General features: G+C 42.0%; 1 protein-coding gene across 1 annotated transcript in view; it reads left to right on the forward strand.

The window, feature by feature from the left end:
• KCNU1 (potassium channel, subfamily U, member 1) overlaps window positions 1-19902 on the forward strand; it is a 79762-nt gene that overhangs the window by 24254 nt on the left and 35606 nt on the right. Inside the window, 2 exon segments of the mRNA XM_014958400.1 lie at window positions 18431-18499; window positions 19367-19478. Of these exon segments, the coding sequence (XP_014813886.1) occupies window positions 18431-18499; window positions 19367-19478 (181 nt within the window).

Consider the following 19902-nt stretch of genomic DNA (forward strand, 5'->3'; position numbering starts at 1 on the left):
AAGAATAGAAGTGGGTGGTGTGGGCTGAGGAATAATGCCGTGAATCAGAATTTTAATGCTAATAAAATCTTGGTTGATGGTGCTGATTAATTATTACTAGCGCTGATGGAAAGGCCAGACTCTATAAGCTAGTTTAATTATTTTCCAGTTAGTGTTAATCTCAGTTAATGAAAAGTCTCAAAGCCAGAGAAGAGATGACACAAATCACTGTTATTCCTGAGAGGCTCTCTTAATCTATAAAACATCAAAGATGTCATTGCAAGTATCTTTGCTTTGCTTGTATTTTATTTTTTTAAATGATCAAAACACTTTGTTCTCAAGTTCTTGATGAATCAGGGTGTGACAGTTCAGAAAAGATCTAATTAGGAGTTGATCACTTTTCTTAAAGAAATGAAAGGCAGTGACTCAGGTGCGAGCCCCTACACAAGTGTGGGTGTTGAGGTAATTGTGTGATGCTTTGGTATTTGTATCTGCGCAATACTTCTGTCAGAGGAGGAACAAGTCATTTGAACTGGGAGCAAGTCCTGATCCTGAGACGTATTCATATGCCTGAATCCTAAATGAATGAAAGCTGAAATGGCTAAATACCTCTGATAAACAGCCTAAATGACTAGCCTTAAGCTGCCTAAATAACCTACTCCAGCAGAGATTTATGAATTGCGTCTGATGTTTTAAGGCTCCAGCGTGTGCCTTGGCTATTTAACCACTGCTGCTAGTGAGAAACTAATCTATAACATTGGGATTGGCTCCAAGTCTATTAAACAGGCCAGTGAGGTAGAACTCGATCTGATCACATTTTTATACATATGTGAGGCCACAAGAGGTAACACAAAACACCTAAGTAAGCACATCCACTGACTATTTCGTATTGATCAGAGCACGGTAGCACAGTGAAAAGAGAAGTACAGCGGAAGCTGGTAATTGTAGCAATATCTAGAGAAAACCTCAGTGTTTTAAAGTAATTATAAATGTATGCCATATAGAGCAACAAGCATACATCTGGGGAAAAAATTGCCTCTTTGCAGAAAACCGGCACAAGACTGGAACTTTTATTCTATTTTGAGGTGTTAAATAAGACAAAGCTTGCCCAGTAATGTATAGAGACCTGACTTTGGGCATATTATCAGATGATGCGTAGGCACAATAGAGTGAAATTCAGTTAATTTACATTAATTCATAGCTTTAATGAGTTTTTGAATGGACTTCAAACACATTCTATTCCTATTAACATTCTTTTTTATTCATATGATGCAAATGATCATCTTCATTTTGGCAATGCCCTTCATAGGGCAGGGACCATAGAAGGAGCATCATGGTTTCTCTGCCTCTCCCTCATCCTTGTTTTGTGTGTACAAGCTAATATCAGATTGGTTTAATGCTTTTCATTCCTTTCTTAATTGCTGTAGATATATAGACTACATCCTCTGGTAGAATGGAAAATATGCAAGGACCTGTCTGTGTGCTCATACAGAAAATTGTGGAAGCGTGTATAGTTGTATTAGTTCAACACTGAGTATGTTGTTTTAAGTCTTCTGAGTTTGCATGCCTTCATATATGGAACAGAGCACAGTCTAAATCAGAAATTAACTGAACCAGAGGCTTTCGAGCCTGAATGCAGAGGCTGGCTAATGCAGAACAGGGCTGGAAACAATGCACTAATAATTGTTTGCAATGCAATAATAATGCTCTAGTTTCAGAGAGCAATTTGATTAGAGGGAAGGAATCTGTTCCATGGATAACATTTCTCATTTTCATGTCAAACAAGAACTAAATAGCACAAGTTAATAAGCATGAAAAAGGAACATGAAATCAGTAAAGTATGTTATCTGGCAAGGAGGAAAAGAAAGAGCAGAGATGGAAATTGCAAGAGGGGATAATTTGCTGTATTCATGTGACAGTTTGGCTGCCCTCTGAGCTAAGTGTGCATTTCAGATCTGTGGATCTTGATGCAATTGTCAACATGATCAGTTGCTTAGTACTTGAGAAGGCAACTGGCACCTCCTGACTTAATACGTGTACATGCACAAGTGGTTCTGGGTGCAGCTTTGAAAGCTTCTGCTGCTGTTGACAGCACTGGATTGATTTTACATTACTGAAGAGATGTGGGAAAACTTTCTTTTACTGAAAGACTTCTGAGAGATTCCTATCTGGTCAGCATTCCAAAAAAATAATCAAGTGTACAGATGAGCTTAGCCAGCACTTTGGGACCCTGGTCAGAGTGTGTTCAAATAGATGCTGAATTCACTAGTACGCTGTGACTAGAAGGCAGTTGGTCCCTTCCAGTGTAAGGTTTCTCCATTGCTCTTTAAAGAATTCCATGCTGTAAACGAACTGAAGCTGCCACAGTTTTTGCTTTGAACATTTTCTTGCTTTTACAGGAACCTTTACTAGATTCTGCTATACATATTTTTTTTCTGAAAATATGGAGGCTGATATATTTGCTGAAACACCATCTTGGTGAGAACAGCTGGTTTAGAAACTTCTCTTTGGGGGAAAAAAAAAATAATTAATAGGCCTGGTTTTGAGCACTCCCGGCAGATCTGTCATCTGTTCCTCAGCCCAAATGACAAGTGAGTTATACAGCAGAGCTTTGCAAAGTTCAAACCATATTGTGTAGCAGATGCTGTGATACTATCATTCAGTAAGTCCACGCAGACTCCCCATTGTCATCTCCTTCCCTTGTGGCGATTTATGACCAGTTCTCTCTTTGCAGTATTATATTATGACTACATTAATCCTAAAATGCATTAACCCCACTTCTGGCATTACAGATTTTTCTGAAGTTTCTGCCCCTCTCACCACTATCATGCAGGGAATTTGTTCTATGCTGTTTTCTTATTAGTTCAAAGGTGATCAGTTTGATGCATTTCAACATTTTCCCTTTAATTCACTAGTTCTGGTCTTTCCAGATTTAGTTTGCCTGTAAATCCAGTAATAAATGCAGTAATAAATATGTTTGGGGGTTTGTTTGGGGTACGTGTTCAGTTGTTACCAAGACGCAACATAGAACTGAGTTATCTTGACCAGAAGCGTGAATCAAAAATGAAAAATAATCTTAACTGAATGTTAAAATTTTCATTAAAAACTGACCTGAGTTTCCCTAGAGCCGTGTCATTGTCTGAGACTGTTTCTGAACTGCATCACCCATTCCTAATTGAATCCCTTTATACCAACACTTACAGCTGAAGTCTAACACACCCGACCTCCAGTTGATCTCAGGAATGATATTATCCTATCCATTTCCTAGCAAATTACAGTTCTTTGCAGGAATGCATTAAACTATCAGATCTTTCTCATTATGGATTTCTCATAGGGCTTTTAGCTCCAAATGAGCTTTGAGGCCAACTAAAGCTCTGATGGAGCTGTAGTCTCCCTTACTGCATGAAATGAAAAGTGCATCTTCTATGTTTGAATGTGAGAACAGGTTTGATATTTATTTTTTTTAAAGAGTTAGGCAGCAGTAGGCACGGATTGCTACAGCTGAGATGGAAAGACTCAGCATTGCTAAATTGCAAATGGGCTCAGACTCTGTAGCAGTGCTGGTATGATAAAAAAATATTGACTACAGTATGTTTGATATTCGCTTTCTCCTTTTCCTCCACAGAATCACCCGTAGGGGAATTCTCAAGGTATTTCTGGCAGCCTGAAACTCACTGCGTAATTATCAGGATGTGCACTAACATAAATACTGTTACACCAAAGGAAACATGAATCTTCTCTGATCAGCTCTTGGCATCCTTATGATTCTGGGAATATTTAAAAGGTAAGAAGTCCCAAATTAACTATGTAGATTGATTTAGGATCCACTTTATATGTCTGCTCTAGCTAGCAGCATCAGCTTTATTGCTTAAAACAAAAAATATTTCTATATTTGCATGAATGGATCCGTTGCCATTTTGCAGAAGAAACAAGGGAAAAAGGGGTAGAGAGGACCTTAATCTGTGTCTGAACCTTTGAAAGCTACTCCCTTCTCATTCTGCCATCTTAACTTCTTCCTCTGTTGGATGGAAATAATGTCTTCCTTTGAAAAAAAAAACACAACAATTTCACCTCCATATGATGAGGCCAGGAAAAGTGCTAACCATTGCTATTAATACAAAATATCTGATAGACAGCAAAGTATAGGCAGTGTGCACAACATAATATATGCTGCGTGTAGTAATGCATTTGGGTGCAATGGCCATTCTTCTCTTCATGGGTCTGTTCAAGGGGCTGCCTCTCCCCTTACATTTAGCAAGATAGCAGTCTCCATTCCACCCGCTCTGGTTACAGATGTGCAGCATGGCCAGAGTTAAATCATTCTCCATGAGATATTCCCAGGCTTTACAACTCGTTTAAATGAAAAACTCAAGAAAAGCAATAACAATTTATAAACTTCTAAGTCAGAGCTATAAATCCCTCTCAGCTTGTTAAATTAACAGAGGCATTGTGCTGTGAAAAGGGACCAAATTTAAAAACTCAGCAAGACAGATCTTAGCAGGTTCTACTATTAAAATCTCTCTTAAGAGGGTCAACATGGAGAGCAAAACATACTTGACTTCTGCTTGAGACAGGAGGAGGTAGATTCTTTGCCTTTCGTTTTTGGCTCTCACTTAACATATTCCTTCTGGCTTTTCTTTGCTACCACGTTGGAGGGGTTGTGTTGATGAGACTATGTGGAAAGCCATCGTCTGGGATATTGCTGAATAGATGTTGGACACAGGAACCTGCCCACAGAAGTTGCACATCTGTTTACCCTGAGTTAGTCTGACTTCTCAATATGGGTTTATATTGCTTTAAACAAGTTATATTGCTCTAGCTTTCACTACTTCAGCTACAACTAATATAAAAATGTCCAGCTACAAAGCTGTAACATTTTAACTAAACCACTACAAAAGGCTTACTCTCCAGTTAAATGAGCTCATGTTTGTGCATAGGTGAGATCGAGCCACCATCAGCCTTTGTGGCTGAAGCGAAAAAAACAGGTCTCCAGGTGTTGCTCTGAGGAATCAAGCTCTGCTGGGCTCCCAAGCTTTCCCTTGCAAAGCTGTTTCTTTCCCTTCCTGGGCTGTGATTGCCATATTTTAAAGACAGTTTTTCTTAGGATCTAAAAGCAGAAATGGAAGTAAGCAAAATGGAGGGTTCTCCCTTCTATAGCTGGCAAAAAGATTGATGAAATAACAGATAGTCTTTAACAAAATAGCAAGTCTATCTGACGGGAACCACACATCCATTCAAAGGGTACAACAGCAAGACTGATGCATTTTAAACATACTCCCAACTGGTTTGTCAGTAACAAATTAGACTTGTCACATTCTCCAAACAGTTTTAGTGAGAACATTAACAATGTTAATGATCTAGGGTCTCAGCAGGAGGAAGAAGTTGGAGACTACTTCCAGGAAAGCAAAGAATAGCTTGCAATTGCTTGTGCTTGAGACTGCAGGGTTTAAAAAAAAAAAATTAATGTAAGCAATTGCTCAGTTTGGAAATTTAGAATAATTGGTAGTCATTATGCCCTGGATCATATAATTGTGTCAGCATATGCATAACTTGACTCATTTAGTACCGGATTTCAAAAATACACCAGCTCCTTTCTGAACAGTCACGTAAGGGCTAGAAAGCCATGGCACCCAGTTGTGGGTTCTGAGCTGGTGTGAACATGTTGGGCTCTGCAGATGTTCGTGTGTGGTTTTTAATTTACAGAACTGAAGGAGGCTCTGTCTGTGTGTCTGTGGGACAGGCAGGGTGAGTTGCTGCAAAATTGTATGGAATTAGATATGGGTTTCTGCCAAATTCTTTTTGAGTTTTTTTGTTTTAACAGTTTTATTACATTACCTTTCTTGTTCAGGGTCTAATTCAAAGTAGAATATTCTATGAGGGAATATGTTTATTGTCGAGTATACAGCAGCACGCAGAAACCAATCTACCTGTTTCTGTTAATCTCCAGTAATTATGCCAATGACCCAGACTCAGTGCAGAGCTAGGGGAGAGAGAAGCATGGGATGAGGAGTTGTACAGGTTGAGCCAGCTGGTAATTAATTCTGCAAAACAAACACTGTAATTACTAAAAAGTAATAAAACTTTACATTACATTAAAGGGTATAATAGGTTTTCTAAAAGGATTCTATTAAGTTTAGTGCATTAGAAATATGCTATTTATAAATGCGAGCCTTGCAAAATGTCAATAGCCTGGTATTTACCTGGGAAATTAGGTAACTACATTAAAAAATATATTTAAAAACACATTTAGAAATTCTTCCATTAGTGAAATTAATTACATAATCTTAATGAGGCCTTTGGTGCATAATAGTTTTAATTTGTGAAGCTCTGAAAATAAAAATTATCAACAGAAAATGCTAACACAAACCAAGGAAAATATCTACTCTTACTTGTCTTCATTTTAAAACCAAAAAGCTCTGAATTTAACCCCCTTTAAGGAGGACTGGGAACTGCTTTGGAGGTTGGCTTAGGTGTGTGGGGGTGGGAAGTCCCACTGGGTTGACTGGGGATGGTGATTAGAGGATGGTCTCTTCTCAGGTGAAGTTACCACCCTGAGATGTGGTAACTGATGAATTTTTGTGGTAGCTTCAGCTCAGCAGTTTTATGTTGAATAAAAAGGAATCTGTTGATAAGAAATGGGACTGTTAATTGTTGTGGTGGCCGTTCTGTAACGGCAGCAGGGCGAAAGAGAAACTGCGCTGAGGCTGCAGCACGCTCATCTAGTAAAGCTGCTTATTTCTGCTGTCTCTGTATTAGAACCACTGGCCTATTAAGAAAAGGCAATTTAAGCCATTGTTGATTTGGCAGAATGTATATTCCCTGTAAAAGTAATGTTTTTTCAGTAAAGTACCAGCTGTCTGTGACCAGGTTGAAATAAATAGTAGTAGAAATGAAGTACAGTGCCTGTACAGTCAAAATATATTCCTGTGTACCCCTCACCCTGCAGTTTATCTTGACTATTTAACCCAAGGTAAAGGCATGCTTCTTGCTGGGATTTTGCATTAAAGCAGCTATCTTGGGTCAGCTGTTTTGACATGAAATATTTCTTCTTTCTCCTGCCCTGAAGGTACCAATTCATCCAGTCACAAATACGCCATTGACAGCATGCCTTTATTCTGACTTTTGTTTCTGGTAGGGCTTGTGCTAAACTGTGCTTTGAAAACTGCAATGGAGGGGAGAAGAAAATGAAGGGAATATAGTTGTAATGCAAATAAATACACAGACACTCAGCTGGGTTAATTCTGCCACCTACACCCTCCATATCCTAGTATTGGGACAACAGTGAGTCTCTTTCAGCTTACACTGACAGCACTGTAACTTTTGTTCCTGTGTCTCTGAAGACCTCTGTAGCATTAACATACTTAGTTAGAATTTCTGTGGGACACACTTGAGTGTTGAACACTTAATTTAGGGTGGGTTTTTGTCTTGTCTCTCTTGTGCCACTTGTCTGTTTGGTTTTTTTTACTAATAGTTGTCAATTCTAGCCACCCTACTGCTTGTGAAAAGATGTTGAAGCTCAGTAGAGCATCTCCTAGGGCTGGTCAGCCATAGGAGTTTCAAATGGAAGGAGACTACATCCCTGAAACATATATTTCCACCTTTTCCTCCAAAAGCTGCCTTAAAGTCTTGAGGATATCATTGCAGATTTCATAGGAGACCCAACATGGTTGGTGGCGCTTGCTCCAAATCTTTCTGGAGCCAGTGGAGTTTGAGTCAGACACCTTAATTATAACAAGACAGGAAAAGAAAGGGCAGAGAATTTGTGTGTTACTGGAGAGAAATGGAGGGAGGAGCACAAGAAAGTAAACTATAAACCAGCAGACTCCATTCTCACATGTGTATCATCCAAGTGGAATACCTTGCAGCTCCCGCTCAGAGACAATAAATGTTACAGCTTTACAGTGAGAAAAAATGACAAGTGCCATTCCCAAAGGAGACAAAATACATCTCTACCTATGACAAGCCGTTAGCAATATGGATAGCATCTGCCTGGGCTTTTATCATGATTTAAATTTGTTTTCTGTTCACCAGGCTCAATTGCAGGAGAGTAATATTGAAATGTGCATGAACCACTAGATACGAATTTTATTACCACCTCTGTGGTACACCTACTGTAGAGAGAGGAGTTTATGAGTGAAAAAGATCACAGGATACTTAGTCACCTTCAATATTTGCAGTCCAGACTGGAAGAAGTAATTGATTTTCTAGTAATAGAGGAAGTTCTTGACTGGAGGCATAGTATTGTGTTTTAGCCCGTGTTTAGGTGGTGTAATTTCCAATACAGGGAGTCACTGTACAGTGATTGGTTTGCAGGATTACTTCTTAACAGTCTTGCAGATGATATATCAATGCTGGGGCTTTCCAGCCATTAGACTTCTTGAAAAATGCATTCCTATCCCTCACAGCTACAAAGTTGTTGTCCCCTTTCAATGGTGCTGCAATCCTGGGAGCACAAAGTGCCAACTTTATGGAGGGTAAGTCCCACTGAGTATCACTGAGCCCCGGTAATGACAGAACAGGCACCTGGAGGCCAGGTGGGACGGTCTCTTCTGCTCCTACTTGTTGAATGCCCGAGGCTGCAGGGTGCTGTGCCTGTGAAGGACACCGCTGCCTTTTGTGGAGAGCTACCCCCAGCAATGCTCTTCAGCCCTTCTGGGACAGGAGAGCTGGTTTGTTTCGATAGTAGATCCGTCTGACCTGTCTGTACTGGGACAGAAACAGATCAGAAAAACAGATGCTCTGATAATAGATCTGAAGAGATGGGAAGCCAAGGAATGGTGGATACAGTAACTGTTCCAGATAGGGTAGCTGCCTGTCCAGACTGGGGAAGGAACATCCAGATGCACAATGTATGCAAAGAATGTCATGCGGTGCATTGTGGGGTTTTCATCTTTCTAGATATAAACAATTCATGTCCTTCAGAGTGATTACTTGTCCTGGTAAAAGCTGTCAGTTGGGAGGGAGCGCCTTCTGCATTTTACTGACTGACTGATTTCTGTGTCTGGGGCACAGTCTCAAAAGATGTGCTACTGCTTTTGTTCTGAATTATTGGTATTCATGCACAAAAAGTATACTTGCCAGGTTAGAGAGACTGCAGCAGTGCAGCCCGGTGATGTTCAAACAGATTCTGAAAGGGTTTCATATGAATTTCAAAGGGCTTTGGATCCGATCTTCTGTGAACTGTATCAAAAATGGAGTTTGGGTCAGTAATGTTTACATTTTTTTCATAATGCTTGTATTGAATTATTGCACACTCACTGTCATATTGTCAGTTAAGAGATGGGAGCTGGAGCCTGGGAATGCCATGTATTTTTCATGTTGCTGTGCAGTTATCACACCAATTCTGAGTGATCAAAAGGGGGAAAAGTGCATATGGTAACAGTGTCCTGAAGTTATATTGAGCCTCTAATTACAGAGTACAGTCTGGACAATTTGATTCAGTTTTCACTCATGAGAAGGTCATTTGGCTCAAAATGGGAACTTCTACTTTCTAATCTTGCAAATAGCCAGCTTTGTGGGCTATAACTGTGTTTATCAGTCTGTAAGATGGGAGATCTCAAAACAAGGTTCTGTGGTAGTTGGGTATGTACAGGTCTCCAGCCCCAACCTGTGTCTTGTTCAAGTGGTGAGAGACTTCCCCTCCCTCTCCCTCTTTCTCGTCATGGGCTGAGGGTGTGAATCACGAAAACAACTCCCACATGGAACCCCATTTGATGTTTTGGTTTTCTGTCCTGGCTGAAAACAGAAGAATAGATATGACTGCTGGTACTCTTACTGAAAATAGCCAGTGTCTTGACAGGACTGACAGACAATGATCATTTCAGAAGGTTTGGGATTACCAAAGTTCTATTTTAATTGGTAACACTGTTGGCAAGAAGCCCAACAGAAGCAGATGCACAAAGAACTGTAACCCTCCTTTTCTGCTAAGTTCTTCTCACATTCATGAGGTTAGCTGGTTTTGTATCAATATTAGCTGTGGTTCAGAGTTTTCCATAACTACCATATTAAGAAGAATGTGTCAGTTAAGCTTCTTTTCCAGCTTTGCTGATTCTGAAAGGCCACGTTTCTGAAGAGAACTCTAAACTAGTGCTCCTTGAACTAACGTACAGGCTTGAGTTTTCAATTTGAGGGGCACACCAGCAAAATAATCATGGAGGGAAGTAAGAGGTGCAACATCAGGCCATTGTTTTATACAATTCTGAACAATTATGTCCAGTATATACCTCTGGTAGGCAGTTATGCTAAGGGCTTGTAATGTCTTTTGAGACAATTGCAGAGGAAAGGAAGTGTTGTCCTTTGTAGATGCATTCAGAAGAGTTGCAGTCACTTGACAACTTGATGGACTCACACTGGTAGAGAGCTCAAAGGTCTGTGTCTGTGTTTCCTTGTCCAGCCACACACCTCTGGCTGGGGGATCTCATCAGCATTCCTGCTGTAAGACTTGCTGCCAATATGGTCTTTGTTCTCTGAGCTTAAAAACCAGCCTGTTTTCACTGCTGACAGCTTTATGGAAGCAGCTATAAAGTTTTGCCAGTGCTCCCTCTGCCTGCACTGATGAATCTACACTTCCCACTACAGAAAGATTGATAGTGGGCTATTTTTATATTCTGAGCCAGATTTATGCATTCTGCAGAATCATATGAAGCTAACCACATAATAAATGCATGTAGCAGTGAATGTGCAAAAAGTTACGCCAACTCTTGCTGAATGTTTCCCTGCATATCACTAGTTGCAAAAGAAGACTTTTGGAAGACAAATAATGTGGCAATTTTAATTCTTTTTTTTCTTGCACATGGTTGGTCTACATGAAGAGAAAAACTTGGCTGTATGCAGAAAGGTGTGAGAGGAAACATTCAGTTGAATCTGAAGAAATGAGATCTAGTTGTCAGGCAGCCCCAAATCAGGGGCAGGACTGCCCCTCAGGGCTCAGGCTCAAATGAAAATCCCAACAGTTCCTATAGTTGAGTTGGAAATCTTCCAACAGAACAAAATAGATGAAAAAGTAAGAGGGAGCATGACAAAACATTTTTTCTTTATTTTCTGAGCTACTTTCCCACAGCCTGATTTCCAAAGAGATCTGTTGACATAAGTGCAACCGCCAGAGATGAGAGGTTTTTAAAACAACCTTCAGTGATATACAGTTTATACTGGGAAAATAATTATTCTTCAAAGATTCCTGAAAAATAGTGTTTAAGGTGTTTAATGATTAAAAACCTGATGTCCTTGAATATAAAAGATGAAAGAACTGCCAGGGACCTTAATGCGGCTGAAATGATAAACATAAAGGGAGCAATAATGATCAAGCCTGAGGTGATTACATTCTCTAATTAGAACACATGTATCATTTAGGTGTGTTAATCTGTCTGTTGTGCTTTGGTTAGACTAACCTATATCCAGTGCAGACTCCTTTGATGGTGGCATCAGCACGTGTAGCAGGAAGGAGCATTACATGTGTTCACCCCTTCATACGCAGCCGAGCAGGCTGAGAGCCTGCTCCCACCCAGGTGTTACTGGGAGCATCTTGCTGTGGTAGGCCCCTTGGAGTATTCGTACCAGTATCTCAGGAGGAGAGAAGAAGTGTTTAAAATAAGGAGTGACCCAAGCAGTAAGTTTAATGTCAAATGCCTGTTCTTTAGCATCCTGGATGAAAAAAAAACTATGAATGAAGTTACATAGCTGCAATCTCAGCTGCTGACTCAGTTTGTCTCTATGGCCATGGCTCAAAATTAACTGAGTTATACCTCTTCCTGCTTGCTGAGGATCTGGAGCAAGGATTTTGGTTCCTAGGCTGAAATATTTAAGAGGCTTGGGGGGTAAAAAAAAAAACAAACAACAACCACAAAGCGAACGAATCCCCCCACCCCCAAATCCCAAACAGTGTTATTTTAAAGTCCCTTGGAGGTGTCCTCTGCAGTAATCGGCAGGTGTCACTCTGCTCGAGCAAGTCTGTGTGAATGTGTCACAGCAGAATGTGTCACCGTTGTCTCTAAAAGCCACTGTGCTTTTCCCAATTCCTCTGCACAAGCCATAGAAAGGTGGAAAAAGCGCAGGAAAAGCAGCTGGGCTGGCTACTAAATCTGCAGTTACCGACAGATTCTGCAGTCCCAGGGGCTGTAGAGTATTGGTACTTAGTAAGTTGCTTTTGGGCCAGGTGGAGTCAAAGAGGAACCTGGGAGAAATAATAGAGGTTACAACATAATGTTTTCTGGCGCTGCTTTTCAGATTGAGATCTGATTCTTAATGTGACTGCCCTCCTGCCCTCTCCCACTCCACTCCATCTTGGTGATGATGATGCTCATTCTGTTAATTTTGATTGCTGAGAGGTTTCGATGGGAGTAATTTACTCTAAAACTGGAGATACTTAAATACAGACCCATTTTAACCTGCGGGAAATTTTTTTAAACATGAAGGAACTGATGGCTGTGCATCACTTGTGCTTCTTGTTCCCACTTGCAGCTACCCCTTCCCCCAGCTTCTCCCAGACAGAAGAAGGTTTGCCTCTTTCCAGGTTGTTGGTTGAACTGGAGCTTTCTTTGCTAGAGCTCAAATGGAGGAAAAGCGTGTATACTGTGTGGTGCCTGTTTTGGAACCTCTCTGTGGGTCATAACCAGTGTGTGATACTGATGTGTTACAGCAGGTCTTGTGTGGAGGTGTCATCCTTGGCTTGTGTGCTACTGAGGTGTGTTTGTCTACAGCAATAGGGTCGGCTGTGACGAATCATGGGACTTAGAATGGGGACAGTTGAGTATGTTCTGACCCTTCCTGGATCTGCACACGTAGGTGGACCTTTATATGTGAACATGTATATAGTGAACCTATATATAGTGAACATGTTTGGTCATGGTACCTCTCAGGAGTATTCTTTATTTTCAGGGTTTGGGGTCAGGAACAACAAGTTTGGGTCCAATTGTGTTTGTGCCACCTCAGTAATGGCAGTTCTTGAAGGTGAAGCAGTAGGTGATGACCCTGTACAGGGCAATGGGAGTCGTAGTTCGGGCTTCCATTCCTGGATTTCCCGGTAGTCAATAGGCACGGAAGACTCTCCAGCTTCTTGCAGTTCAGTGTTTGTTCTATAAAAGAGAAATACTGTCAGAATTCTTCATCAGTGTAAATAGTGGTTTTTACTCCTGGCAGTAACAAAACTAGTTTGTCACTGCTGGTAGAGGGAGGAGAGCTGAGAGCTGGGAACTTTGGGAGAGACAGTTCCACACGCCTGCAGCCCTCCTGCTTGACTTTGGGGAGGAACAGAAAAATCATGTACTACTCCTTTTGTTTCACCTCCCTGTATAGAAAATGGGGATATGCAATTTCCCTCCCACACAGGCATGCTGTGAAGACAACTCTGCAAATGACTGATAGGCTCCTGTACTGTGGAGAAAAGGACCAGAGAAACAGCAAGGGCCCAATTTATCCCTGTACAACCCATTTTAGACTCACTTGTGTCCTCCTTCCTAACTCCCAGATGATCAGTAGCCCTATGAGGTTTGTTAAATCTAGGAATTGCCCTGCAGTAGATCCAGTCCTGCTATGTCCGTCATCTCTCTTGAATACTTGTGTGTGTGGATACTCCTCTGCAGAGGGAGAGTTGGGAAGGACAGTTGATCCTGTTTTGTGCAAAGAGTGATTCACTATAAAGCTTTTGTGTGCAGCTGGTGGAAATACAGAGATGTCTGGAGGGACGGTTTGGGATTCCTTAGGGGATTCTGGCCACCAGCATGTGGGTAAGACTTTTCTGTGCACCTGCCTTTATAGAAGAGCTTTTCCCATGCTCTGAGAGGTGTCCCTTGGGGCATGGCCCGTGGAGTTCTCTGGTGCTAGGCTGTAGCTGTCTCTTTGGTACATGGTCTTTTCTCTCAGCCTTTTTTTTTTTTCTATACTCTCATCAGGCATGAGAGGCCCCATAAGGTACAGTGTGACTTTCAAATCAGCATGATTGAGACAATCAAACTGGTTGCATAAGGTTGTTAAGAGAATTCTTCATTAACTTCAAGTATCCCTCAGTAATGAATGCTGTGGATAAGAAAGCTTTTGAAGGCCAATAGCAAGCCCAACTGCGACTGATGGGCTGTATTTAGAATCGGAGTGTGTGGAGGGAGAACAAGAGCCAGGCCAAAGAGATAAACAGATGCTTGAGATGGGCGTCTGAAAATGCTGACAAAACGCAGAGTTCAAAGGGAGGAACAAGTTCAAGAGTAAGCTCTTGTCCCCCTGTGCTTGCTCCATCACCAGTGGGTCTGAATGTTGTCATATTGGAGTTCATTTTCTGATATTTTTTTCTCCCCTTATTGTGGCCCTAAAGTCTAGCCATAACCACTTGGAGGATATGGAATGTGATTTCAACAAATAAAGGTGGGGTCTTATTATTTGAAGTATTTGAAGTCAAGGGACCTTACACTTACTAATGTAGAATTCTATGGCATGAGATACGTCTGGCTGCTTCAAAAGTGCTGCGTGTACCGGCTGGGCTCAGAGAGACCATCCTTTAGGGACTGACAGATGGCAAAGGCCACACAGGACTGTGGTGCCCCCAGAATGCTGAACTGAGGAGCGAGGAAGGCGGCACACAGCCCCTGGGTTATTCAGGCACGCTGAATTATCTGCCAATGGGTTCCATCTAAGCCTGAAGTATTTTTCTCACTTGTTTGCAAAGTTGCCATCCTGGGCCTTTAGGACATCTCTGCAGTTCACTAATCCCTTCCAAAAGGGGACTAAAAAAAACTTCCTAGTTCTCAGCAGTGTTAGCCTGGCCTGAAAGATGTGAGTTAGGAAAGCTGCTGTGTTTTGGATGTAGATGCAGCATGTCTGGCCATCCAGCCTGATGGGGCCATAGAGCTGCTCAGGGGCTGGCTCTACCAGAGGAAAGCACTGCAGGAGGCGTGAGAGATTATCCTCATCATGAGAAAATGAGAAATGATCTTACTAATAAAATACATGCATTATATAAATAAAGAGAATTCTTATGCAATTTATTCTCTTCATGGACATGTTTGATTCTATGTCACATGGAGTGTTTGTATGTGCATTCATATTAGGCAGAATAATGGCCTTTCTGGAAAGATATTAGTGGATTATTTTACTCTTGCTGCAGGTGGCATTAAGATGAGAGGCCTTGGCTATTGTGCTGTCAATTTGTTTAATGATTATTAGAGGAGCAGGTGATTTCTATTAAAGGGAAGTGACAGACTGTCCATTAGATATAGATGCATGTTTATTAAATTGGAAGCCTGGAGCAAGCAGCCTGGCTCATTTGCTTACAAATTCCAGACCAATCTGTTTTATTTTGCACCTGGAAGGTTCAGAGCACAGTAAAAGTGGGAACTATTTACCAGGCAGGGCTAAGAGGACTCTTGCATTCAGGCACATATTTTCCCTTCTGTCCCAAATGGGGGTTGCAGTGGCAGGGAGGCTGGGGGAACACAGGCTGTAATCCATAGTTCTCAGTTTAATTTCTCAGCCTTCCTGCCCAGATAGGCTTGGAAGCAGAGAGAGATGACATAAGGATTGAATCTTTAAATGCAAACCCTTTGTCTCTTCAATCGGTGTGTGTGTCTCCCCGTAATAGAAAGATGGGTGATTTCCTCTAGACCCATTTATCCCAGTGTGCTGGGTCTGCTGGTAGCCAGCTGCTTCAGTGGGAGGTGTAAGCTCTCCACAGTGATCAATTACAGAAGAATCTACCCCAAGGAGACATTTATTTGTAGTCCCCACCAGCTATTGGTTTATGCTCTGAAGCAGCAGAATTTATCTTTCTCTTTAATCCGGTCTAATGTGACTGTGGATGTTCTCATTACCCAGACAGAAGTTTAATCCTTTCGGGAAATGTCTCCCCAATTCAATGCCTCTCTTATCCTTCTTTCCTCTCAGTCAAACTGGTGCACTTTAAAACGAAATCTTTCCTTTCACGGGTCTAATGTAATAAGCTTACCACTCCATCCACCCCCATTAACCAGATCTTCACTGGGATAGTGATTTGGGGTCTGGTGTCTGCAGATCAAAGAGGATGCTGAAAAATTGGAAGGGTTCATAAAAGAGCTGTATAAATGATTCAGAGCCTGGGAAACATCTTTCTAGTGAAAGATGTAAGGAGCTTGATCCATTTAGGCTATCAAAGAGGAAATAAAGAGGAGACTCCATCACAATGTGCAAGCACAAATATAGGGAAGATGACTTCTTGTAATAGATGGCTCCACTAGCCAGCAGAAAAATATACAGTGAAATTGGGCTGGAAGGTCAGGATTCAGCTTTCGTTGGGAGCTGGAGCTAGCACAGGAGTTGGAAAAAAGTATGTGTGTTTTTAGGGGAAGATAATTAGCCATTGGAGGAATTTACCATCTGAGTAACTAATTAGGAAGATCCAGAATAGGAATGTAATTTAGGAGATCCATAATGCTCTCTCATGAAAAGCCTTATTTTATTCCACTGACTAGAGACCAACTAAATGATGTGTCACAGTGGGCACTGAACATTCTTCTTGGAGACAGCGGCTGAGCATCATGCTACCATGTTGCAGCAGTGTGGCTGCAGAAAGGAGGCAGCTTAAAACACAGACTTTTGTGCCAGAAAATTATGAAATCAGGTTCCCAGTATCGTACGGAACTGCTTTGGAGCCTTAATTTTTCTCATTCAGTTTTTCTACCTGTAAATATTGATAGCCCAGAGCTCTGTCCCATCAGGAGATAGGTGTGGGTGTCCTCACGCTCATGAAGCACTCCGAGTATCTGTAATGCTGTTCTTGCACCAGAAATGAGCAGTACATGCTGCCTCTTGGTGGATTTCTGCTCTGTATTTAATTCCGAATGCGTGCATCAGCGCAGCCTGAACTACAATTCAGTCAAGTTAAAGAAAACAGCAGTCTGCACTCTGCTGCATGTCTCCTCCCTGGTTTGTGTACCTGTCACAGCAGAGACAGGGCAGGGCGCTACTGCATGCAAATAAATCTCTTTCTTTTTGCAGTCTGTGCTCCCGCTGAGTGGCTGTGATTTGTGAATGACCTCTTTCTGCTCTGGGGACAGCTGGATGAGGACTCAGCTGGGAGGTACAGTGAGCTGGTTCCCGGCCTGGCTCAGCAAGAAGGGATGGGCAGAGGCTGCCATCTTCAGTCAGAACCTCCCCACGGCAGGAGAGCTTCAGAGGAGAGCTGGCACCACAGGAGATGTGAGACACAGCGGGGACCAGGGGGGAAAAAATGTGTTAAGGAAACATGTGGAGTAGAAGTTGGCACTGACTGGTGTCACACATCCCTTTGTCATCTGGGGGAATTCCTGTCCCCAGGTAAACGCTTCATTGCTAAAGTGGGGGATCTGCAGAGTGAGGGAGATTTTACCACTGTCCTTAGTCCCCAGGCGGAATTAACCTTTTCCCCACCCTTTCTCCCTTTGGGAATTTAAGTTCTTTCTGTCCTTGGCTCAAGGATCCTGGAGCCTTAGATGAGCTGATTACAATTTTTTCTTATTAGGCTCCATGAAAACACAGGTAATGACTCGTCCCCAGGACCACCCTCACCATTCAAATCACCCCACTGGTTCCAGTCACTCATAGTCCCCTCTGAGGCTCAGCAAGGGAGGAAAAGGGAGGGCAGACATCAAATATTTCTATATTTAAAGGTTATGATACCATATTCTTTGCCTCCCCACCAACTGTTTGCTGGGCTATTATTTCACTGTCCTTTTTTTCTTTTTCTTTTTTTTTTTTCCTGGGCACATGTTTTTCCCAATTGAGGCAAAATCACTGCTTCCACGCTCAGCTGTCCTGATTGCATGAAGGAGCCTGATTGCATTATTCATCTGCAGTGCTCATAAGAGTTCAAAACTCTCAACAAGACCTAAAGCTTTTGATGATGCTCTGTTTCAGCAGAAAGGGGGAGAGATACTGTGTGAACTGGTGGCATCTGATGGCGGTGCCACCCCACCAGCTGTGGGTGGGACAGCCAGGCCTGTGGTACACAATGAACTGTTGCTTTTCCTGAGCAGTGTCTGGGACGTGCTTTTCTGTGCTGTTCTGCTTTGTTGTTTTTTTTCTCTGTGTCCAAGGCTACAGTGATGCTGAGAAGCAAATTGGTGTTGCACACTGGTGTGCAGAGGTAGCCTAACCCAAGGAAATGCTGCCATCTGTGGGCATGAGAGCACGTGTGTCCCAATTTGGTTATTTTCATATCACTAGGAACTCTGACTTAGCACTCTTCATTGGGGCAGCCAGTAGAGAAGCAATGGGACAGTCTGTGTCTGCACAGCACGCCCTCAGCAAATCCCAGGATGATAAGGCTTTCTTGAAGCTTTTGGTAGCTTAGCTGGAGGAAAATATATTCCATCCCCATCCAGATTTGGTGGTGGCTGCATGTGTTGTCTTTAGCCATCTTGGGAAACAGTGTCTGGCAAAGCCAAGGTTAATGATCTCTGCCCTTCTGTCAGGACAAAGATGTCTGGTGGCCATGCAAAAGGAAACACTGGTTTAGAGGATCAGAGTCTTCTCTACACGGGCAGAAACGCTGCTGTCAGCTCAGACACCTGTGGCGTGTGTACTGGTAAGTAGATTGGTTAGCACAGGTTTTGTCTTCTCATGGAGCATGTGTACCTTCAAGGCTGGATTTTGGGAAGAGCTGAGGGACAGATGTCCAAATCCTACAGCTTTTGAAAAGGGCCCAGCACCTTTTTTGGTACCAACATTTTTCAAAAGCATTCAAATCCCACCTGTTGTTATTGCAATATTTAGCGAACATGGGACTTCTAATAAAGCTCGTCACGCACTACCCAAAGCTCTTCTGAAAGTCTGGATATCTGTTTTTTGGTACCTAAATGGGAATGGGGTTCTTCTATTAAATCCAACCTTCAGAAACATTTTGATGGGAATAAAATACTGAGACTGAGTAGGAAAGCACAGTGCAGCCCCTGCCAGTCTTCACCTGAAGACATGTATTTTGTAGAATGTGCTCAGGGGTAAAAAGATATTAATATGTAAACTCCTTTGATTTAATATGCCAGAGCATTGTTCTCAGTTCTTTGCTTCAACTGGTGCACAACACTGGAAAAATAAAATGGAATCATAAAATAAAATAAATAAAATATAAAAGCTGTGAAGCACTCTGAACTGAATTCAATCAGCAGGGGTAAACCTAAGAAGCAGAATTATACATCAAGAGCAATTCAATATTGTGTTTAATCCCAGAACGTTATAAATCTGACAAACATCTAGGAATAGCTTCAGAATGGAGAGAGTTGGGTTTTTTAAGGAATAAAGAGGCAGTTAATCCTATTTATGCAGAGTTCTTTCCATGAATAGTGTTGCACCTGGAGGTGAGAGTAGATGTTCACTGAGAAGGAAGCAGACTGCTTCCTCCTCGGAGGGCTCTGATCATACAGCACTGATGCTTTTTGATGTTATTCATCTTCAGTTTGTGGCAGCAGATGACATGCTGAGGTTCTGTCTTGAGCTGAATTCTCGTGTGGATTTCTTCATGATCCCTCCGGTTTACCTTTCCTGTTACTTAAAAAGGAATTGGCTGGGTAAGTAAGACTTGGACATCCTGCTTTCCATCCAGTTGTTCTGCGTCTTACATCGGGACTCCCTTCAAATTTAATTTGATTCAGGGAGGCTTTGACCATCAGTATGAAAACTCCTTTAATTTTGAGGGGCTTTTAATTTCCCCAGGTCTGTCTCCATTGTGTTTTTCTGCCTCAGCAGTCACTGTAACTGACGGACTGGGTGAGGAGTTACCCAGCAGGGAAGCAAAGATGGTACCCTGACTTTTGTGGGTGGCTTTCTTACATGCTCTGGGGTCTATAGCCTAGTGGAGCTGTATGTCAAGTAAGCCTTCATGTTACAGCTCAAAGGAACTGCAATTCTTTATTTTTCTCACCATTCGAGGCCTCCTCTGAGGACACAGGTGGAAATCCAGTGCCATAAAGGCTTTGAACACTGAGCAATGTT

This window comes from Calidris pugnax, unplaced genomic scaffold, assembly GCF_001431845.1.
Source record: "Calidris pugnax isolate Ruff unplaced genomic scaffold, ASM143184v1 scaffold280, whole genome shotgun sequence".
Lineage (NCBI taxonomy): Eukaryota > Metazoa > Chordata > Aves > Charadriiformes > Scolopacidae > Calidris > Calidris pugnax.